Source organism: Nyctereutes procyonoides, unplaced genomic scaffold, assembly GCF_905146905.1.
Source record: "Nyctereutes procyonoides isolate TBG_1078 unplaced genomic scaffold, NYPRO_anot_genome, whole genome shotgun sequence".
NCBI classification, from domain to species: domain Eukaryota; kingdom Metazoa; phylum Chordata; class Mammalia; order Carnivora; family Canidae; genus Nyctereutes; species Nyctereutes procyonoides.
The window spans coordinates 50,790,550-50,807,162 of record NW_026575133.1 but is presented as its reverse complement, the minus strand read 5'-3'; the positions used below and the strand labels follow the sequence as shown (position 1 = coordinate 50,807,162).

The window sequence follows — 16,613 nt, the reverse complement described above, 5'->3', positions numbered from 1 at the left end:
TAGTCACAGAGCTGATAGGTAGCAGGGCTGAGAGTCCAACCTGGCTTCCTGAGGCCAAACCCGGCTCCTTCCAGTGTCCCAGGCTGCCTCCCCCCTGAGGGTCTGCCAATGCTGTGTGCCCTGCTCCCACATCCCAGCTGAAATGTCACCGTGCTGCTCACTTTAAAAGCAGGGAAAGCCTGCCCCACCTGGCTCCCTGCAGGCAACCAGAGGTCTTACCTACCTCCCATAAGCAAAGCGACGGTCTTTGTGGTGGTCTCCAAAGGTGTCCCAGAGGCGGAGGGAGACGCTGACATCATCTACCACGTCTCTGGAGCGTTCCAGCACCTGTGGGATGTGGCAGCGGTGAGGGAGAGGAGTGGGAATCATGAGCAATGGTTCTAGGGGTTTCACATGTTAGCTCAGGGTGACGCCAACTCATCCCTGAGGGTCTTGGACAGCATGGGGGTAGAGGGACAGAGCTAGCCACCCCCTCTGTGTCCAAGTGCCGTGCATAGCACTTTAGCCAGGTGCCATCTCTGCAGACTCAACAGCAAGAGTAGCCTCTAAGCTGGTCAGAAAGGAAGAGCCTCTAAGAGGGCAGACTGTCAGGGAGCCTGCCCTGTTCCCAGCTTCATCTGCAAATCACAGGCTTCTGATTTTGGTATTAGCCAACAGTTTTTTCCTTCCTCTCTGCTCTCCAACACACCACCCTCTTCCCCACAGTGCTCCCTATTACTGGGGGCTGTGACTGCATAAGATGCTGTGCTCCAGGCAAAGTTTGGGTCTCCGGCACCAGCCCAGCTATGCAAAACACAAATGGTTAAAGATCCCTCCCCCTGGGGTGGGCTCATTTCAGCCCTCTCTCCAGGAGCTCCTTCCTCTTCAGCTGCTGCCCCCCCTCCATCCCCAGGGGCCTCCATGGGCTGGGTCCTGTTTGGAGACACTGAGCTATGGCTTGGAAAGAAGCCCAGATACACAGGGCGGGCCCCCAGCCGAGCGGCCTTGTAGACTTACCTCCTGGCACACCCGATACTGGTCAATGGCCCAAACCGTGGGCACATGGGTGGCAAGCAGCTGGTACTGGGTGAGGGTGGCATTGCAGGCCCGGGCACAGATGAGCCTGGTCTTGCCCACCGCGTTGTCTCCCACCACAACACACTTGATGGTCTCTACGTTTGGCCTTTCATAATCCATGTCAGAATCCATTAATTGGGACCTGAGGGAGAAGAACACAGCGGTCAAGACGGCTCCGCGCCCCAGAGGCCCGAGGGCCAGGGCCAGTGGCTCTCCTCTGTCAGGCTGGCCCGTCTGCCAGCTTTTGAGTGGAGAGGGGGTGAAGGGAGTGGGTAGCTTTCTGGGCGATAGTTCTGCGGGGCCTGGGAAGTGGCGGGGGGGGCATTCAGGCTGAGAGGAGCAGTTCTACCGCACGATCTACTCATCTGCCTCCTGTTGCCACCATCCTCCCACTGGGCTTCTGGCTGGGGGAGGCCGGTGAGAGATCCCCAGGCAGACCCTGCCGTGGGGCCCATCCCCACGCTCCCAGGAAGAGGAGAGTCTACCTGGGAAGCTCACTCATCATCCACACTCTCCTCCTCTGGGCAGAACTACAAACAGCTGAGAAAAGCAGAGTCCAGGCCAGGTCTCCACCCCTTCCCAGCATGCCTGAGGGCAGGGCCACTTTAAAATTTAATGGACTTGTCAGAGCTGGGTGGCAGCTCTCCTGTCCTCCACCTTTGTTTGCCTCCCTCCCTGGTGGTGGATTTTCAAGCCCTGGCTTGCCTATGGCTACCCTCCAATCCTAGCCCCGGGCCTCCTTTAGAGAGATGCCTGAGCAGCCCATGGGCCTCCTCTCCTCTCCTCTGAGCCTGTCATGTTGGCTCATTCAGCTGCAGGCCCAGTTTTGAGATGGCAGTGGAGTAAACATGGGCCTGTGACCATTCAGTCTGTGTCCAGGGGTCCTCCCCACCCCTACTCAGGCATGCCCTCTAAGCATCCTGCATGCAGCCTGAGGGAGAATGAGATGGGTCCCCTTCCATACTTTCCATTCCTAGGGAGAAGGATTCTCAGGCTGGAAGCCCCCAGACACCTGGCACTGCTGGAAGGACGCTCAATTGGCTGCATGGGTAATGGGGTTGCTGGGGAAAGAAGGGGGGTCAGAAACTTGGGCTTGAATTTCTGGGCAAATGTTTGCCTCAGTTTCCTTCTGTGCTGAGCAGAGGGGAAGTGCCTTGTGCACCCACAGAGGGGGATGGCTCAAATTAACAAACAGAAAGGCCTTCTGTAGTCAAAATGTCATGTAAGTGTTTAAAACGCTGTCACCCAAAAGGGACCCTCAGCTTGGGGGTGAAGGGACTTCGGATGGCAGGCTCCAGTGGCATCTACTCTGCTGAAGGGGTTGAGGGGAGGAGGCAGAGGTAGGTGCAAGGCAGACGTTGTTAGGGAACTTGGTTTTTCACCTAGGTCACTGGCCTGCTCCTGCTCACATTCCCTGTGTGCACGAAGTCAGCTGGGGGCTGGAGCCACCTGGAGGATTCCTTCCTAGGCCAAGGAAGGCTGAACTCCTAGGAGTCCTGGAGGCAATCCAGGCACCCTCACCGCTGAGCCATCCGGCCAGAGAGCCAGGCCACCAGCAGCAACAGAGCAGCTCCATTCCTGCCGGGCTGTAACTGGATGCCAGCATGCAGGAATGCAGAACTGAAATATCCAAGTAACGATGGCAACTGGGATTTGCGTGAGTAGATACATCTCAGCAACCTAAGCAGAAAGTGCAGCAAGGACTTTTCAATGAGACAAGCGCCTCCTCCTTCTCGGAATTTTACAGGATCTGAACTCCAAACAAGGGGGCTCCACGCAGCCCCTCCTCAATCTCCAGAGCAATTGGCTGCATGATTCCTCCTGCCTCCTCTACCCTCCTTACCCTCCCTAGTGGGCAGCCCTTATTCTAACCACCATCTTGCCTCCTCCCTGCTCTCTCCCGAGCTCAAGACCAGGAAACCCACTTTGATGGTTCCTGATCTCAAGTCAGGCAACTGGGAAGGAATGACCTGGGCTGTAGTTTCTGAAGGACAAAACAGACAGACTCCCAAACACAAATATGTATGGCTGGAGGAGAGAGACTATAACCCACTCACCAACAGAACTTCTTTCTCAAATTTAGATTCTAATGGCCTTGTGGGTGTGGAAGCAGGAGGAGGAATGAGGAGGCACAGAGGAGGGGCAGCAGTTCTTAAATCCAGGAGCACCTGGATGGTGAGGAGGATGCCAGAACACCAGTAGAGCAATGCTGGTTCAAAATCAGAGAATTTATGATTAAAACACCCCTGCACACCTCAAACACCTCCAGGGTTAAGTAAGGGACAGCTAACCAACAAGTAGGACGGCAACAAACACTGCCGAGTTTTGACAGCAGACCTGCTGGGTGCTGCTCGGCTCCACAGCCCCTCCCCATCCACTCTTCAGCTGCTCCTGCAGCCTTCCCCTGCTTGTCCTTGGACTTCCTCCCTATTTTTATCATTCTCACCCACTCCACCCCTGTCCCAACTGCCTGACTTCAAATCTAGGAAGCTTCTGATCTAGGAAAGGGCAAATCACTTGGCTTCTCTGGGCATCAGTCTGCCCTTCTGGAAAATGGGTATGAGGCCTCTGGAAGAAAGTTTTCCAAATCTTGGTGAATTCACGCCAAGAGAGCCTGGGCGGAAAGGAGGTATTTGTCTTCTTATGTAATCTGGTATTATATAATGCTAGATTACATATCTATATATATAATTCTCTCTCTCTTTAAGATACAGACTGGCCCAATTAAGCCAGCAGGCAAAACTCTTTAGTCGAATCAGGCCTGTCTTAAACAGGGATTCTGTACTGGAGACAGCGTGCCAAAACCACCAGTAATATAATTTTTGCTCTAGAATATTGCTACTTTACTGTATCATTGGTGATGTATGATGATGATACAACCCACTCAATGAGCTTCTCAAGTTCCCCTTCCCTTCTGGCACGCTCTCCTTCAATGACTAGACTTTTCCGCACAATTGCCTCATTGTCATTCCTTCTGAGCCTCTAGACAAACCTCCATAAACTATGGCTTCCTTGCCATCCTGCCCGGGGTACCACCACCTCCAATTCATTCCTCTCCCTCAGTGATCACAGAGTCACATAGATGCTCCCTCCCCACCCTGTCCCACGATCCCTGTCCCCCTCTCCACAATCGGCCTCCTGCCCACTGCTCTCCGAGCTCCTTGTACTCAGGCCAGGCCAAAAAGCAGGGTGTGCTCAGATTAGCTACAACCCTCACCGGCTCAGTCCCACCCCCACACCCCTACACACACTCTTTGCAGAGCCCAGAAAAGCCCCCCTTTCCCTCCCACAGCTGATAGGAGGCTTGTTCATCTGTGGCTGTCCTAGTCTGGTTGTCAAGGAAACAACAGAATCTCCCTGGGAGCCTGGTTTGTCTCCTAGCAACCAATATCCCACATCCTGCATCTTACAAAATGCAAAAGGGAGGAATATCCTCAAAATGAAGGTAAAAATCGAGGAGGATGGGGAGGAAGGGAAAATCGGGAAGAGAAGACCAAAGAGGGTGGCTTTTCACCGAGGTTGCTGACACTGTAGCATTGGGGAAGGCGGAGAGATGAGAGGAGTCCCTCCTGCAGATTCAATGGACAGCAAGGCTCAAAGGGATCTTGAATGATGGTATTAACAAAAACTGCAAACCTGAACACACACACACAAACCTTCTCAAACATCAACAAGCAACGCTAAGCGTCTCTCCCATAGTTTGCCAGAACTCTGATGCACAGACTGCAATGGAGTTGGGTTGAAAGAAAGGTCTCCGGATCGGCGAGCAAAACATCCAAATGCCATTGGTTTTTAAACAGAAACATTTCCACCACTCTGGACCTTGATTCCTGACACGCTGCTCTGCACATACACACACACACACACGAAACAGAAATAAAATGTTTAAAAACGGGTAGAGGGGAAGGCCACCTCACGCCGAGGCAATCAAGTCCTGTTCCTTTCCCTAGAAAAACCCGGAAAAGGTTAGTCCCCCGCCCCCTGAGACCCCAGCAGCCAAAGCTCTAGCCAAGGGGAGAGGGACCCGCAGGGGTGAGGGGTGGGGGGTGGGGGGTAAAGGGAGGGGAGTCTGCAGAAGGGGCGCAGGTAGGGCCGGGGAGGGCACGGGAGGGCGAGGCGGCGCGTTTCCAGGCAGCTTGCAACCCGGCCATAATAGAAATTAATCATTTACTTACACCACTACATGTGACGGGGTAATTTCTAGTGTAAGGAACACATCTCTTCCTGCTAAGCACGCTCATTTTAGTGAAATGTCTGGGGTCACTCCGCGCGTGCAAGTTAGGACGATGCGGGGCCGCCGCGCTGCCGCCGCCGCCGCCGCCGCCGCCGCCGCCGCCGCTACAGGCTCCGGGCCCGGGTCGCGCGGGATCGGAAACTCAGGCAGAGCCGCCCAGGCCGGACGGCGGGCCGGGGGCGGCCGCGCGCGCGCCACTGCAGCCACCGCCTCTTCCGGATCAGCATCTCCCCGCGCCCCGGGCGCCCGGGGTCATGGAGGCGCGCTGGAGGGGGCTGCGCGCGGCCGCCCCGACCTCGGGCGCCTGGGCCGCGCCGCCGCCGCGGGTCCTCGGGCTGCGGAGGCTGCAGGCGACGCGCAGCGCAGGAGGGCAGGGGCGCGGCCGCCAAGACGCCGGGCGCTGCAGTCCCGCGGCCCGCTCGCGACCTCCTTTTTTCATTCACAAAAAAAGGAGAGGGGGGAAAAAAAAAGAAAGAAAGAAAGGGAGGAAGAACCGGGGGGGGGGGGAAACAGCGCACCCAGGCCGGCGGCCGGGACAGGCTCCGCCCACCGCGGAGCACCATTGGTGGAACGGGAGCTGGGGGCGGGGCGGGGCGGGGCAAGAAGGGGATTGGGCGGCCGGCGGCCCCGCCCCCGCTCCGGGCTCCGCCCACCCCCATTCGCCCTCCCTCCCTGCCCACGCCTGGAGGGACGAGCCTGGGAGGGTCTCGGCCCACCACTGGGGGCGGGGCGCTTCCCTCCACCTGGCAAGGTGCAAGATCTCGGCCGGACGCCCACGGGGTTTCCCCCTTTCCTCCGCGAGGCTGAGGAAGAACTGGGAGACGAATCTTAGCCCTGGAAGGGATGCGAGTTAGGGGAGGGGAACTTGGCATATTTTCATTGCCCATTAAGCCCAGGCCTCCGCCCCCGGCCCAGGGGGAGAGGAACACAGCGTCTCCATACAGGCCCTCCTTTGGCTTGAGCGTCTTCCTGGCACCTGGGGGCCTTCCTTCCTTGATCACTAGCCGTGCAGCTACAGCCTGTGCCTCCGACTCCTGCAGGGCCCCAGGACTTTGGGTCACTATCACCTGCACCTTTTCCCATCTAGGCCTTCTCCTCCTCCCTCCCTTGTCAGCAGTCTGTGCTTCCAGCCCACCTCCATCCTATTGCCACCTGGAGTTTACTAGATAGTAAACTAGATAGTTTACTATCTTCTGACCCCTTAAAAGAAATGCCATGAGGATACTAGCCTAAGACACCTTTGGACTCTCTGTCTCAGTTTACTCCTCTGTAAAACAAAGAGGTTATAAGGGATGATTTCTGTAAATACTAGGCAGTCCTCAAAGGAAGTTTCCATGTCCAAGGCCAGTTGGATTCTGATGATCCTGACTACTGGTAATCACAGTACCCAGCTCAGTCTGATTTTATCTGTTTTGTCAATTATCTGCGGGCAATTTTTTAAGTCCAGACTGACATGCCTCCCACCTCACCGGCTCCAGCTTGTGCTCTGAGAATGCAAATCCAGTTTAATATTAGTTTATGCAAAAATATGATTAGGAAGAGAAATCCATTGCCAAAAAAAAAAAGCCAAATAAAAATGAGTTTTGTATTCTCTGAAGTATGCTTTCCATCTATGAATGCATATAATTGGAAGTTGCTCGTTAAGGAGTTTGTGATAAATGTGCTTTCTGGCCTGGTCCATGTTCAGTTAGTGCCTGATTGGTGGAGGATGCTTCCCCCACCTTCTTCTGAACCTCCCCAGAGCTGAAGAAGAGGTTAGCGATGACTAGGTGTGCCGCTTCACCCTTCTGGTTAGGATTCTGTCTCCATAAGAACAGAACGTATTGGTTTGAATACATGCATAGGAAAAGAAAGCCATGCGCAGGCGTGTTCTTCCCACATGTTTGGCGATGAAGAGCCTCAGCCCATCCTCTGTGTGCTAGATGTCCCTGCCCCAAAGAAAAGCATAGCATGACATCTCTGCACGGGAGCACCAAGGGGCCAAGGCCTCCCCTGCTGATACCCTGTTGCCCCCACCCAGCTCCAGAGCGCCAGCCTGTTGGCTTCACCTTTCACACATCCCAGCAGCAGGGACGGCCCCAGGGTAGTACAGAGCAGAAAAACAGAATTGCCCTCTGCCCCAAATGGAGGGGCTCCCGGGTCTGCCTCTATGGGGCCAATGCCCTTTCCTCCTTCAGAGAAAGAGCCAGCTCAGCCTGGAGACCTCACTGCCCAAGAGGTTGCGCTGTTGGGGTTCCAAGGTGTAAGGTTGGCCAAAGGAAATTGCACCCCCCACCCCGCTCACATTGGGTAAACTGTTGCAGGCAGAGACAGGTGCTCCGTTGGGGGACACGATCTTAATTTCTAGTTCTGCTTTTGGCGCACAATCCTCTTTTTCAGCTTTTCTTCAAATCAGAGTTCTGATTGCAGCACCTCTCAGGCATTCCCAATCAGAGCCTCCTCCAACATCTCTGCCCTGAACAATGCCCTCTGGTGACTCCTCTGTCCCATGATATAGGCCCCTTGAGCCTGTCCCCAACAGGCATCCCATCCAGCTACGCCCATAGCCACTCTCCTCAAGGACATCATGAGCTGCCATTTTCTGGAAGCCTGTGAGGAGAAGCCCCATCTGGGGAGAAAACTCTCCATCGTGGTTCTCAGGAGGGCACCTTCTCGGCAGGCTCTCAGCCAGTGCCACAAGTCCTCCTCTGCCTGAGGCTCCAGAGGCTCCTCCCCGGTGCCTGCCCAAGCTTTGCAGACTCCTCTCTCCGTGTGGCCTCCTCCAACCTGCACGTTCCATTTGTGTCGCACACAGTTCCAGCCTTTCTACCGTTGGCAGGCTACTGATCTCTCTTCTTTCGGCCCTCTCCTGGAACACTTGAACAAAGCCCACCCCACAGGTCTGACATGAAAGCCTGCCCCTCTCCCCAGCAGCATGCAGTCTGGGGCACATGGCATTGGCATCTCAACATGCAGAGCCTTGTCAGGGGGAAGGACAGCCAAATCTGGAAAGTCCAGAGTCTCTCAGCCTCCTTGCCCAGGACTCAGGGGGCATCACCAGGTTGTCATAAGAGACAGAACCCTCCTGGGCCTTTGCTCAAACAGTTCTCTCAGCCTGAATACTTCTTCTCATCACTTCACCTGGATAATGCTCACTCATCCTTCAAGACTCAGCTTAGATAGCACTTCTTCCAGAAAGCCCACCATGAATACCCCCTACAAAGCTGGCAAAGTTCCCTGCCCTCCTTCTGTGCTCCCCGAATAATACCAATCCCACTGCTCTGTCATTGGGTCTCTCTCTTCCTCCCTGTACTGAGAACTGTTCAGGGAAGGGACCATGTTTATTCGAGAGTTTCCTTCTTGCTGGTATGGCTACCAGTACTCAACAGGAGCTCAATAAATGCTTGATGGGTGAATGAATGTCTGGGTGGGGAATGTGAGAACGCAGGAGTCAACCCCACCAGTGGTTACTCACATGCTGTCCAGGGAGGTCTTCCACAGGCTGTACCGGCCTTGTCTTTGGGTCGCCATTGCTCTGGGTACCCTCCAGGCTCCTGGCTATGCTGGACAGAAATGAATGGGGCAGGGCAGGGGAAGACAGTGAGAGAAGGAATAAACACACTGTGAGCTACCTGCAGAGGCACCACCAGGTTGGTCGACCCGTACAGAGGGTCTACTCAGGGCAAGAGTGTGGCTCCTGCTGTCCAGGCCCATTGGGCTGACCCAGAGGTCACCTGGGAAATCAAGGAGCTCCTTGAGGGTCATGAACAGGGCTGAGGGTCCATCCCATGCTGCAGGCTCTTGCACCCTCCGAACTGGTTTGGCAATTTGGAAAGGACAGTCTGTTGTCCATCAGGAGGCCTGGATTCCATCGTCATGCAGCTGGGTGATGGTGGGCAAGTCTCTTTCCTCCCTGGGCCTGTTTTCTCATGTGTAAGGGTCGGGTCAGTTTATCCAACACTGATATTTATTATGGGCTCCTAGCATGGAAGGCCTATATTTTATCAACCATCCTTTTCACTGAAGAAGTTCCTGACCCAGATTAGGCTCAGCAGAATATCAGCTGATGACCACCAAGGCTGAGAATGGAAGAGGGAAGTATTTGGGGGACAAAGTGGGGAGGGATCAGAAACATAGTAAGAGGCAGAGACCTCCACCTTCAGCTTCCTTAAATGGTCAGTCACAATCTTGCAACCAGTTCAGCCAAAGAAAATTCTGGGGGATACCTGGGTGGCTCAGTGGTTGAGTATCTGGCTTTGGCTCAGGTCGTGATCCCAGGGTTCTGGAATCAAGTCCCGCATCGGGTTCTCCACAGGGAGCCTGCTTCTCCCTCTGCCTATGTCTCTGCCTCTCTCTGTGTCTCTCATGAATAAATAAATAAATAATCTTTAAAAAAATAAAATAATAAAAAAAGAAAATTCTGGAATTTGAGGAGAGATAGGGAATGATTAAGGAAGGGCTCAGAGAAACCAGCTGGATACCTCTGGAAGTAGCTGGTACTGTGTCGTTAAAGGGTAATAGAGGGGCATCTCTGTGACAACCCTCCAGGGACAGGGGACCACAAAGCAGAAGAAAGCTAAGGTAAGAAGTCCCCGGGGATCCCTGGGTGGTGCAGCGGTTTGGCGTCTGCCTTTGGCCCAGGGCGCGATCCTGGAGACCCGGGATCGAATCCCATGTCGGGCTCCCGGTGCATGGAGCCTGCTTCTCCCTCTGCCTGTGTCTCTGCCTCTCTCTCTCTCTCTCTGTCACTGTCATAAATAAATAAAATATTAAAAAAAAAGAAGTCCCCCAAGCCCAATGTGCGTAGGGTTGTGGACAGTAGGAGCCCCAAGAGCCCTGAGTAAAAAGAAACTAAAGCAGAAGAGCAACCACTGCAGTAACTGGTGCCAGCTTCGGCTCTAGTTTCCCCTCTGCCAGGAACTGGCTGTGTGACTTTGGGCAAGGAACCTAACCTCTCTGGTCTTCTGTTGGGATAATAATATGACTTGCCTGAAGATGGGGGGGCGGGGCGCTAGATGATGCTCTCTTGGCCCCTTCCAGGGCTGAGATCAGAGACTGTGTGTTCCCTCTAACTCCTCCTTCATTTCTGCCCCCTCCCCCCTCATGGATTTGTGCTCAGTATCCCTGTGCGAAGGGGGACCCATCTCCCATTTGTGCCTCGGCTGCCTACACTGCCTGTGGCCAGCAGGCAGCACAGAGGGTGTAGAAGTCTGGCAGTCTCACCTACCAGGGTTGGAAAATCCCATGCCCACCTTGGCCCTGGTGCCCAGGGGCTCCCTGGAGAAAATGAACAAGCAGGTGAGGCAGTGAAAGGAACACAAGCAAAATTTCTACCTGGGATTTTCAAAGCCCAACTGGCCCCTTGCAGCCTCCCCTCCACCACACTGTGGGGCTGGAGGCGCTGCTCAAAGCAGGAGCTGAAGAATCCACTCCCAGTCTGGCCTGGCCAGGCTGCAGCCGGCCCCAGCTGGCAGAGATCTGAGCGTGCAGACCCCTCTGCCCACTCACCCGAGCCCCTCCACCCTGGCCCTGCCTCCTAGGGAGCCACAGCTGGCTGAAGCCTCCAAGCAGTGGATCTGCAGCTCTGAAGCAGCTCTTTGCTTAGAGGAGAGACTGGGGCACCGGTTGGCTTCTCTCTTTAAGAGCTGCAAGCACCACCACCACTAATACCACAGGGGAAATGCAAGAGCCACCCCAAGGCTCCTGGGATGTTATTTCTCAGGACACTACGCTAGAAACCACTAGGCAGGCCTCCAGCAGAAAGAAGCGACATGGTGTTACTTCTGCTGCACTTCGTAGACAGAAAAGTTACAAAGGGCAGTGGGCAAAAATGCACCCCCCTATGACGGGCACGGAGGGGGACACTTGACGGGATGAGCACTGGGTGTTATTCTGTATGTTGGTAAATTGAACACCAATAAAAATTAATTATAAAAAAAAAAAAATGCACCCCCCTAGCCAGCGCCTTCAAGGCCCAAGATCCTTCACTTCAAGCAGGCTCCAGACCTTCCGAGAGAGGACAGGCTCGTTCCTGGAGCCCTGCAGAGCTGCAAGTGAGAAGCTCTGAGGAGGCTGATCACCCCAAAATAGACTTGTTTTTTTTCACAACTTTTTCATGAGGCATTGGCATCTCTTGCAAGCATGGAAAAAAAATAGCCTGAACTGTTAACAAATAAAGATTATAAAAAGCCCCAACTGTTCCCCATGGGTTTCCATGTGGCTGCGGTGTTCTAGAGGGGGGCAGGGAGGGGGCTGAGGGGGGATGCCAGTGGAGATGTGTGTCCAGGAGCCCCCCAGTCTCCTTACTTCTGACCCACCTCTCCCTTGGGCGCTGGTATTGCTGCTGCTCACAGGAATAATAATCCACATTAGGGATGGGAAAGATTTTTGTTGGCCCTCAGAGATGGTCCACTGTGAGTGTGTGTTATTGTTTACCGCTTCCAGATAAAGGAATGCATGGCATGGAACAGAGAATCTTACTGAGAAGAAGACAGAGTTTGTTTAGTAAACCCTTGGAGGGCTCAGTGTTCCTGTCAAGGTCAGCTTAGCCTGAATCTGGACCCTGCCTTGGGCATTGCTGCCTGTCAGTAACCAGACCTGAATCTGGGGCTGTAGCTGCTTTTGACGCAGATGAAAGGATTGTGTGCAGCTTCCCAGGAAGGGAGCTGGCCCTCACCTGCACTCTGGGTTCCCCTTGCAGGGCTCCAGGCCAGAGCCTGCAGAGCACCACCCTCTGCACCCTTTGCCAGAGCCCTGGAGCCATCTTGGTACTTGGGCTCCAACAACATGAGGAAGGAAGGGTGTAAAAGTCGCTGGAGTGGACTCTGGAAGGGGGTTCCCAGGGTTCTCAGCAAAATTAGGGAGTTGACCTGGAAGACATCTAAGGAGCCTCTGGCCCTGACTTTTTATAACCAGAGGAAGAGAATCCTCCAATTTCTAAAGCTCCACATCCTCCACAAAGTCTGGGATCCATCAAGGATCTGCTCCAGCTCCCATGAAGGCCCCTTTTTCTTCTCTTCTTTCCTTCTTCCCTCTTGTTCTCCCTTTCCTTTGCCCCCACCCCTATTCTTCCCTCTTCCTTTCCCCACCTCCTGGGCAGAAATTTCTAGAAAAAACATCTGCACCTGGCTCTGGTTTGGTCAAAGAGAGGAGGACGGCTGGTTGGTGAACAAGCAAGACAACCAGGGACCGTCGTGGGCATTATTCAACCCTGCATGGTCCTCCAGAGCAGACAGCTGGGGAATGCTGGGCAGAACTTTCCTGGAGTGGTGAGGGACCAACAGGGCAACTGCATTGTCTCTGGACCTCTCTGGACCTGGAAGTCCTCTCTCAGGCTCCAAGCAGCCAGAGTCAGTAGCCAGCTACCCTGGGAAACTGCAGCTGCTCTCAGGGTCAAGGTGCAGCGTGCAGAGTCCAGGGCCCCGGGTCTCAGCCAAAGCATTGCTCTGCAGGGTGTGGCCATTCCCAGAGTTTTGGACCCCCAGGGCAAGGCACAAAGTGAGGCGGGGTGTAGGGACTGACACAGAGACAGAGAGTAGGAGCAGGTGCTCAGGTTTGGAAGCTTCCTCCAGAACATGTAGGTTCTTTATTTATTTATTTTTTAAAGATTTTTAAAAATTATTTATTTATTTATGAGAAAGAGAAAGAGAGAGAGAGAGAGAGGCAGAGACACAGGCAGAGGGAGAAGCAGGCTCCATGCAGGGAGCCTGACGTGGGACTCAATCCCGGCTCTCCAGGATCACACCCAGGGCTGAAGGCGGCGCTAAACCACTGACCCACCTGGGCTGCCCATGTGGGTCCTTTAGAGACATAGCTTGTGGCCCTGGTCCCCGGACAGAGTGGCAGGGGTGGCAGGGTGCTGTTATGCTGCCCCTTGGAAACACAGTCTGGGCACCTCAAAGGCCATTGAATGCATGCCTCAGCTTTTCCTGGTAGCTTGGGGCTCACTCCTGCTCACCCTAGCTTTCCCCCAACCCATCCTCATCTTTCTCCTAGGGGCCCCATGCTGAGAGCTGTCTGGAAGCTTGAGCTGGGGGTGGAATCCTGGGGCTGGAAGTAGCCCCAAGAGGAGACCCATCTCCACACCCCGACAGGAAAGCCTTGGAGAGGCAATGTGGCTTCAGCAGACCTTGGCTTATAGCAGCTCCCACCACTATCTTATCCATGCGGAGCTGAGACTGCGGAGCCCTGGTGCTAGGGGACTCGGAGTGCTGACCACGCTGCACCTCTCTGGGACCTGTCCTGTGGCCCTGCTGCAGGCAGATGTGGCCTGGGCCCCTAATAACCAAGCCAGGCCAAAGGCATGTGACCTGTCCTTGCAACCCCAGTCACATCACTTACCCTAAGACTGAGAAAAATGAGGCTTGTTTGCTCATTTATTCATTTATCTTGTTTTGCATATCACATGCATGCTAAACTCCTACCAGTGCCAGACACTGCTAGAGATGGTGATGATTATAAAATGATGATGCCATCTGATCACCAAGAAGCTTAAGCTTAATCATAATCATCATCATTTATCACAAGTCTGTTCTATGCCCAGTACTGGGCTAACTGTACTCCTTCATTTACGCTTCAAAACAATCCTCTGAGGAGGTACGATTATCCCTACTTGGTAGATGGGGAAGCCGAACTTCAGGAAGCCACGCGACTCGCTACTGTCATAATGCGGGCAGGCCCAGAGCCTCTCAGGGGAGATGGCACAGCCCCGGAGCCCCCTCCAACCTCATGCCCTCATTTTAGAGCATTAACGTGTTGTTCTTAATTCATATGAAAATGACTATCTTTATCTGAGCAAACTGAGCCAGAGCTGAACACAGCATGTGCCAAGTCACACAGGGAGTTTGTGGCCATGTGGGGCCTGGTGCTGGGGTCCTTTCCCCAGGCTTGATCTCTGTGGGCTTCAGTTTACTCTTGCGTGAGACCAGGTGGTTCTGGTGGATGATCCCCACCGGTTTTGAAATCCTGACTGTGTGAGGTTATCGTATGACATGTTTTCTGCCATCAGGGAGGGTCTCTGAGAATGGATCAGCTTGCCTCAGAGCCCTCCGGGCCCCCACTCACCCTGCAACCCCAGCCCCAGAGGAAGTCAAGAATGTGGAAATGTTTTCATGCCTCCAGGCATGGGCTTTTAACTCAGTTGATGCAATATATATATATATATATATATATTCTCTGATATCAGAGAAGCTGACAGGTCTTAACTGCTGGAGATAAATATGCCCTAGAAGTGGAGACACAAGGAGGACACAGAATTTAGAGCCCGGAGTCAACGTCACCTATAAACAGGGGCAGCTGGAGCCTTAAACGGTCACTTCACACAGCCCCTCAGTGGGTCTGACTTCCTGCGCAGTGGCCTTCACCTTGGCTAGGGCCCATGGCCACCCAGCTCTCTGCATCGGCTCCCTGTCTGAGTTACCAAGCAGGGCATCCTCAGGCCCCAGGAAGCCTCAAGTCTAAGTCTCGTCCCTTCCTAAAGCAAAAGGAGCTCTCTCACTCAGCGACTGCTTTGCCAGGAGGCCGGCTGGGGTGGTGGGGTGGGGGTGGGGGTTCTTGGCTGCCCTGCGTTCTGGGCCAGGTGTGCCTAGAGAGAGGAGCCAGATTGAGTGGGGTGGGGTGAGGGGCCCAAGAGAGGGTGAGGATTAGAGTTAGGGATGCTGTTCAATTTCTTTTCGGAGAAATGGATCCTACTGCCAGGAGGATCCAGCAGCTCCAGGACTGGGGAAGGATATCCAGAGGCTGCACAGGGTCTCGAGGTGAGCGGTGGGGAAAAGCCAGGTGCAAGAAAGCCAGCAGAGCAGAGGCATCCCTGGTACTGGCAGGAGCCACCCAGGCTGGAGAAGGGCGTAAGGGCTGAGGGGGCCCCAGAAACACAGGCGGTTGCAGTGCCCCATCCTGGTCACAGGCCACTTTGATTGAGTAGGATGAGAAGGGCTGTTGGAGGAGGAGAGACCCCTGCTTCCCCTTCCCTCCTGGCTCGGTTCCAAGGAGAGTGGAATGGAGGCCTGCCCTGGCTCCTGTAGACACTGTCCCTGGAGACTCCCACTGTATGTGGAACTGTAACCCCTTCACACACACACACACACACACACACACACACAGTTTCTGCCTTGGGCTCTGCTGCCTTGGGTCACTGGTCCAGAATCAACAGACTGCTGCACCCTGATGGGTAAGACACCTGACTGATTTTTTAGCCCACCTTCCCCCTGCCTTCACATCTCTCTCTTTCAGAGGAGATCACATTCTGAGACCTGCTCCTTGTACTGAGTTCTGGAAGGAACCTGGTGAGGACAGGTGGAGCAGCCAGAGCTGGAGCTCCTCTCTTTTCCCCGGGCACAGAAGAAGGGTCCAGGGGTGGTCTTGGGATGGCAGGGCACAGATTGTGAACTTACCTGCTGCCTTTCCTCTGGGGCCCAGCTGGCCTATCACCGTTCCCTGTCCGGAAGCAATGTCCTGGGCTGGGCCAGGGGGGAGGGAATGCTTGTGGAAACAATACTCGGATTTTAAGGGCTGGGATCCAAAGCCCAGCCTATGGGGAGCCAGGTAAGGGTCATGGTTACTGTATCCAGGGGTGGGACTAGTAGGCTGGCCTCCTGGTCACTTCCCTCCCAATCCAGGTCTGTGCAGAGCCCAGAGATAAGCCACTTGGCCAGGAGGCCCCCCTCCCAACTTTGGACAGGTGAGCATTCATGTTATCTGGGCCCAGCCCCTGACCCCCTCAGGGCCTTTTTTTGGTCTGCCTTGAGGCTCTCATTCTGACTTCTGTCCTGGCCTCTCCTCCTCCCTGGTGACTCACATTGCTTTGGAATTTCACTCACTGGCTCTTTCTGACGCACATCCTGGGAGCCTGGCCTGGAGCCAGGGAACAGGGCTGTTGCTTCAACCCCACCGGTGATTAATTTTGGCAACCCGAGCTGGAGGCTATATAGAGGGAAGCAAGGCTGGAGAAGCAAGATGGGAGTTGGGGGGGTGTTGCTGGACAGGAAGCCTTTCTTCCTGCTTCTGCTCATTTGCACTCAGGTAGAAAACAACGCGAAAGCTATTAGCCTGTAGTCCTGGCCAGCCAGGATACTCAAGAAGGTTGAGCAACTGAGTTCAAAACCTACATATATTGTGCTTCTTGGAATGAATTTCTGGACCTCAGTTTACCCTTTTGTGAATGTTAAAGGTTTGCTAGTCCCTCATTTTGAATGCTAAGAACAATGGCCTTGTACTCAGTTGATGGTGCTTACATATCCCTCACAATGGCCTGGGCTCTGTTATTTCTGCATCTTGAATGTGCTGTGAGGGACTGGTGCTGCCTGGGATTGTGGAGAGGGGAAGGGGGAGTTGACATGACCCTGCA

The 16,613-nt window shown here is 54.3% G+C and overlaps 2 protein-coding genes across 4 annotated transcripts in view; one reads left to right on the top strand and one right to left on the bottom strand.

Moving 5' to 3' along the window:
* RHOBTB2 (Rho related BTB domain containing 2) overlaps window positions 1-15,716 on the bottom strand; it is a 32,531-nt gene extending 16,815 nt beyond the window's left edge. The window contains exons 1-4 of one of the 2 annotated variants that reach the window (XM_055346412.1): window positions 15,661-15,716; window positions 8,745-8,832; window positions 997-1,198; window positions 224-327 (exon numbers count right to left, since the gene is read on the bottom strand). In XM_055346412.1, coding sequence (XP_055202387.1) covers window positions 224-327; window positions 997-1,198; window positions 8,745-8,800 — 362 coding nt within the window. In that variant the 5' untranslated portion in view covers window positions 8,801-8,832; window positions 15,661-15,716. Of the gene's footprint in view, window positions 1-223; window positions 328-996; window positions 1,199-5,231; window positions 5,771-8,744; window positions 8,833-15,660 lie in introns of those variants that run through there. The other variant, XM_055299803.1, reaches the window with a different exon arrangement.
* Window positions 5,006-16,613, top strand: part of PEBP4 (phosphatidylethanolamine binding protein 4) — a 259,785-nt gene continuing 248,177 nt past the window's right edge. Inside the window, exon 1 of one of the 2 annotated variants that reach the window (XM_055299807.1) lies at window positions 5,006-5,021. The gene's annotated coding sequence lies outside the window, so the exon portion shown is untranslated. Of the gene's footprint in view, window positions 5,022-15,906; window positions 15,948-16,613 lie in introns of those variants that run through there. The other variant, XM_055299806.1, reaches the window with a different exon arrangement.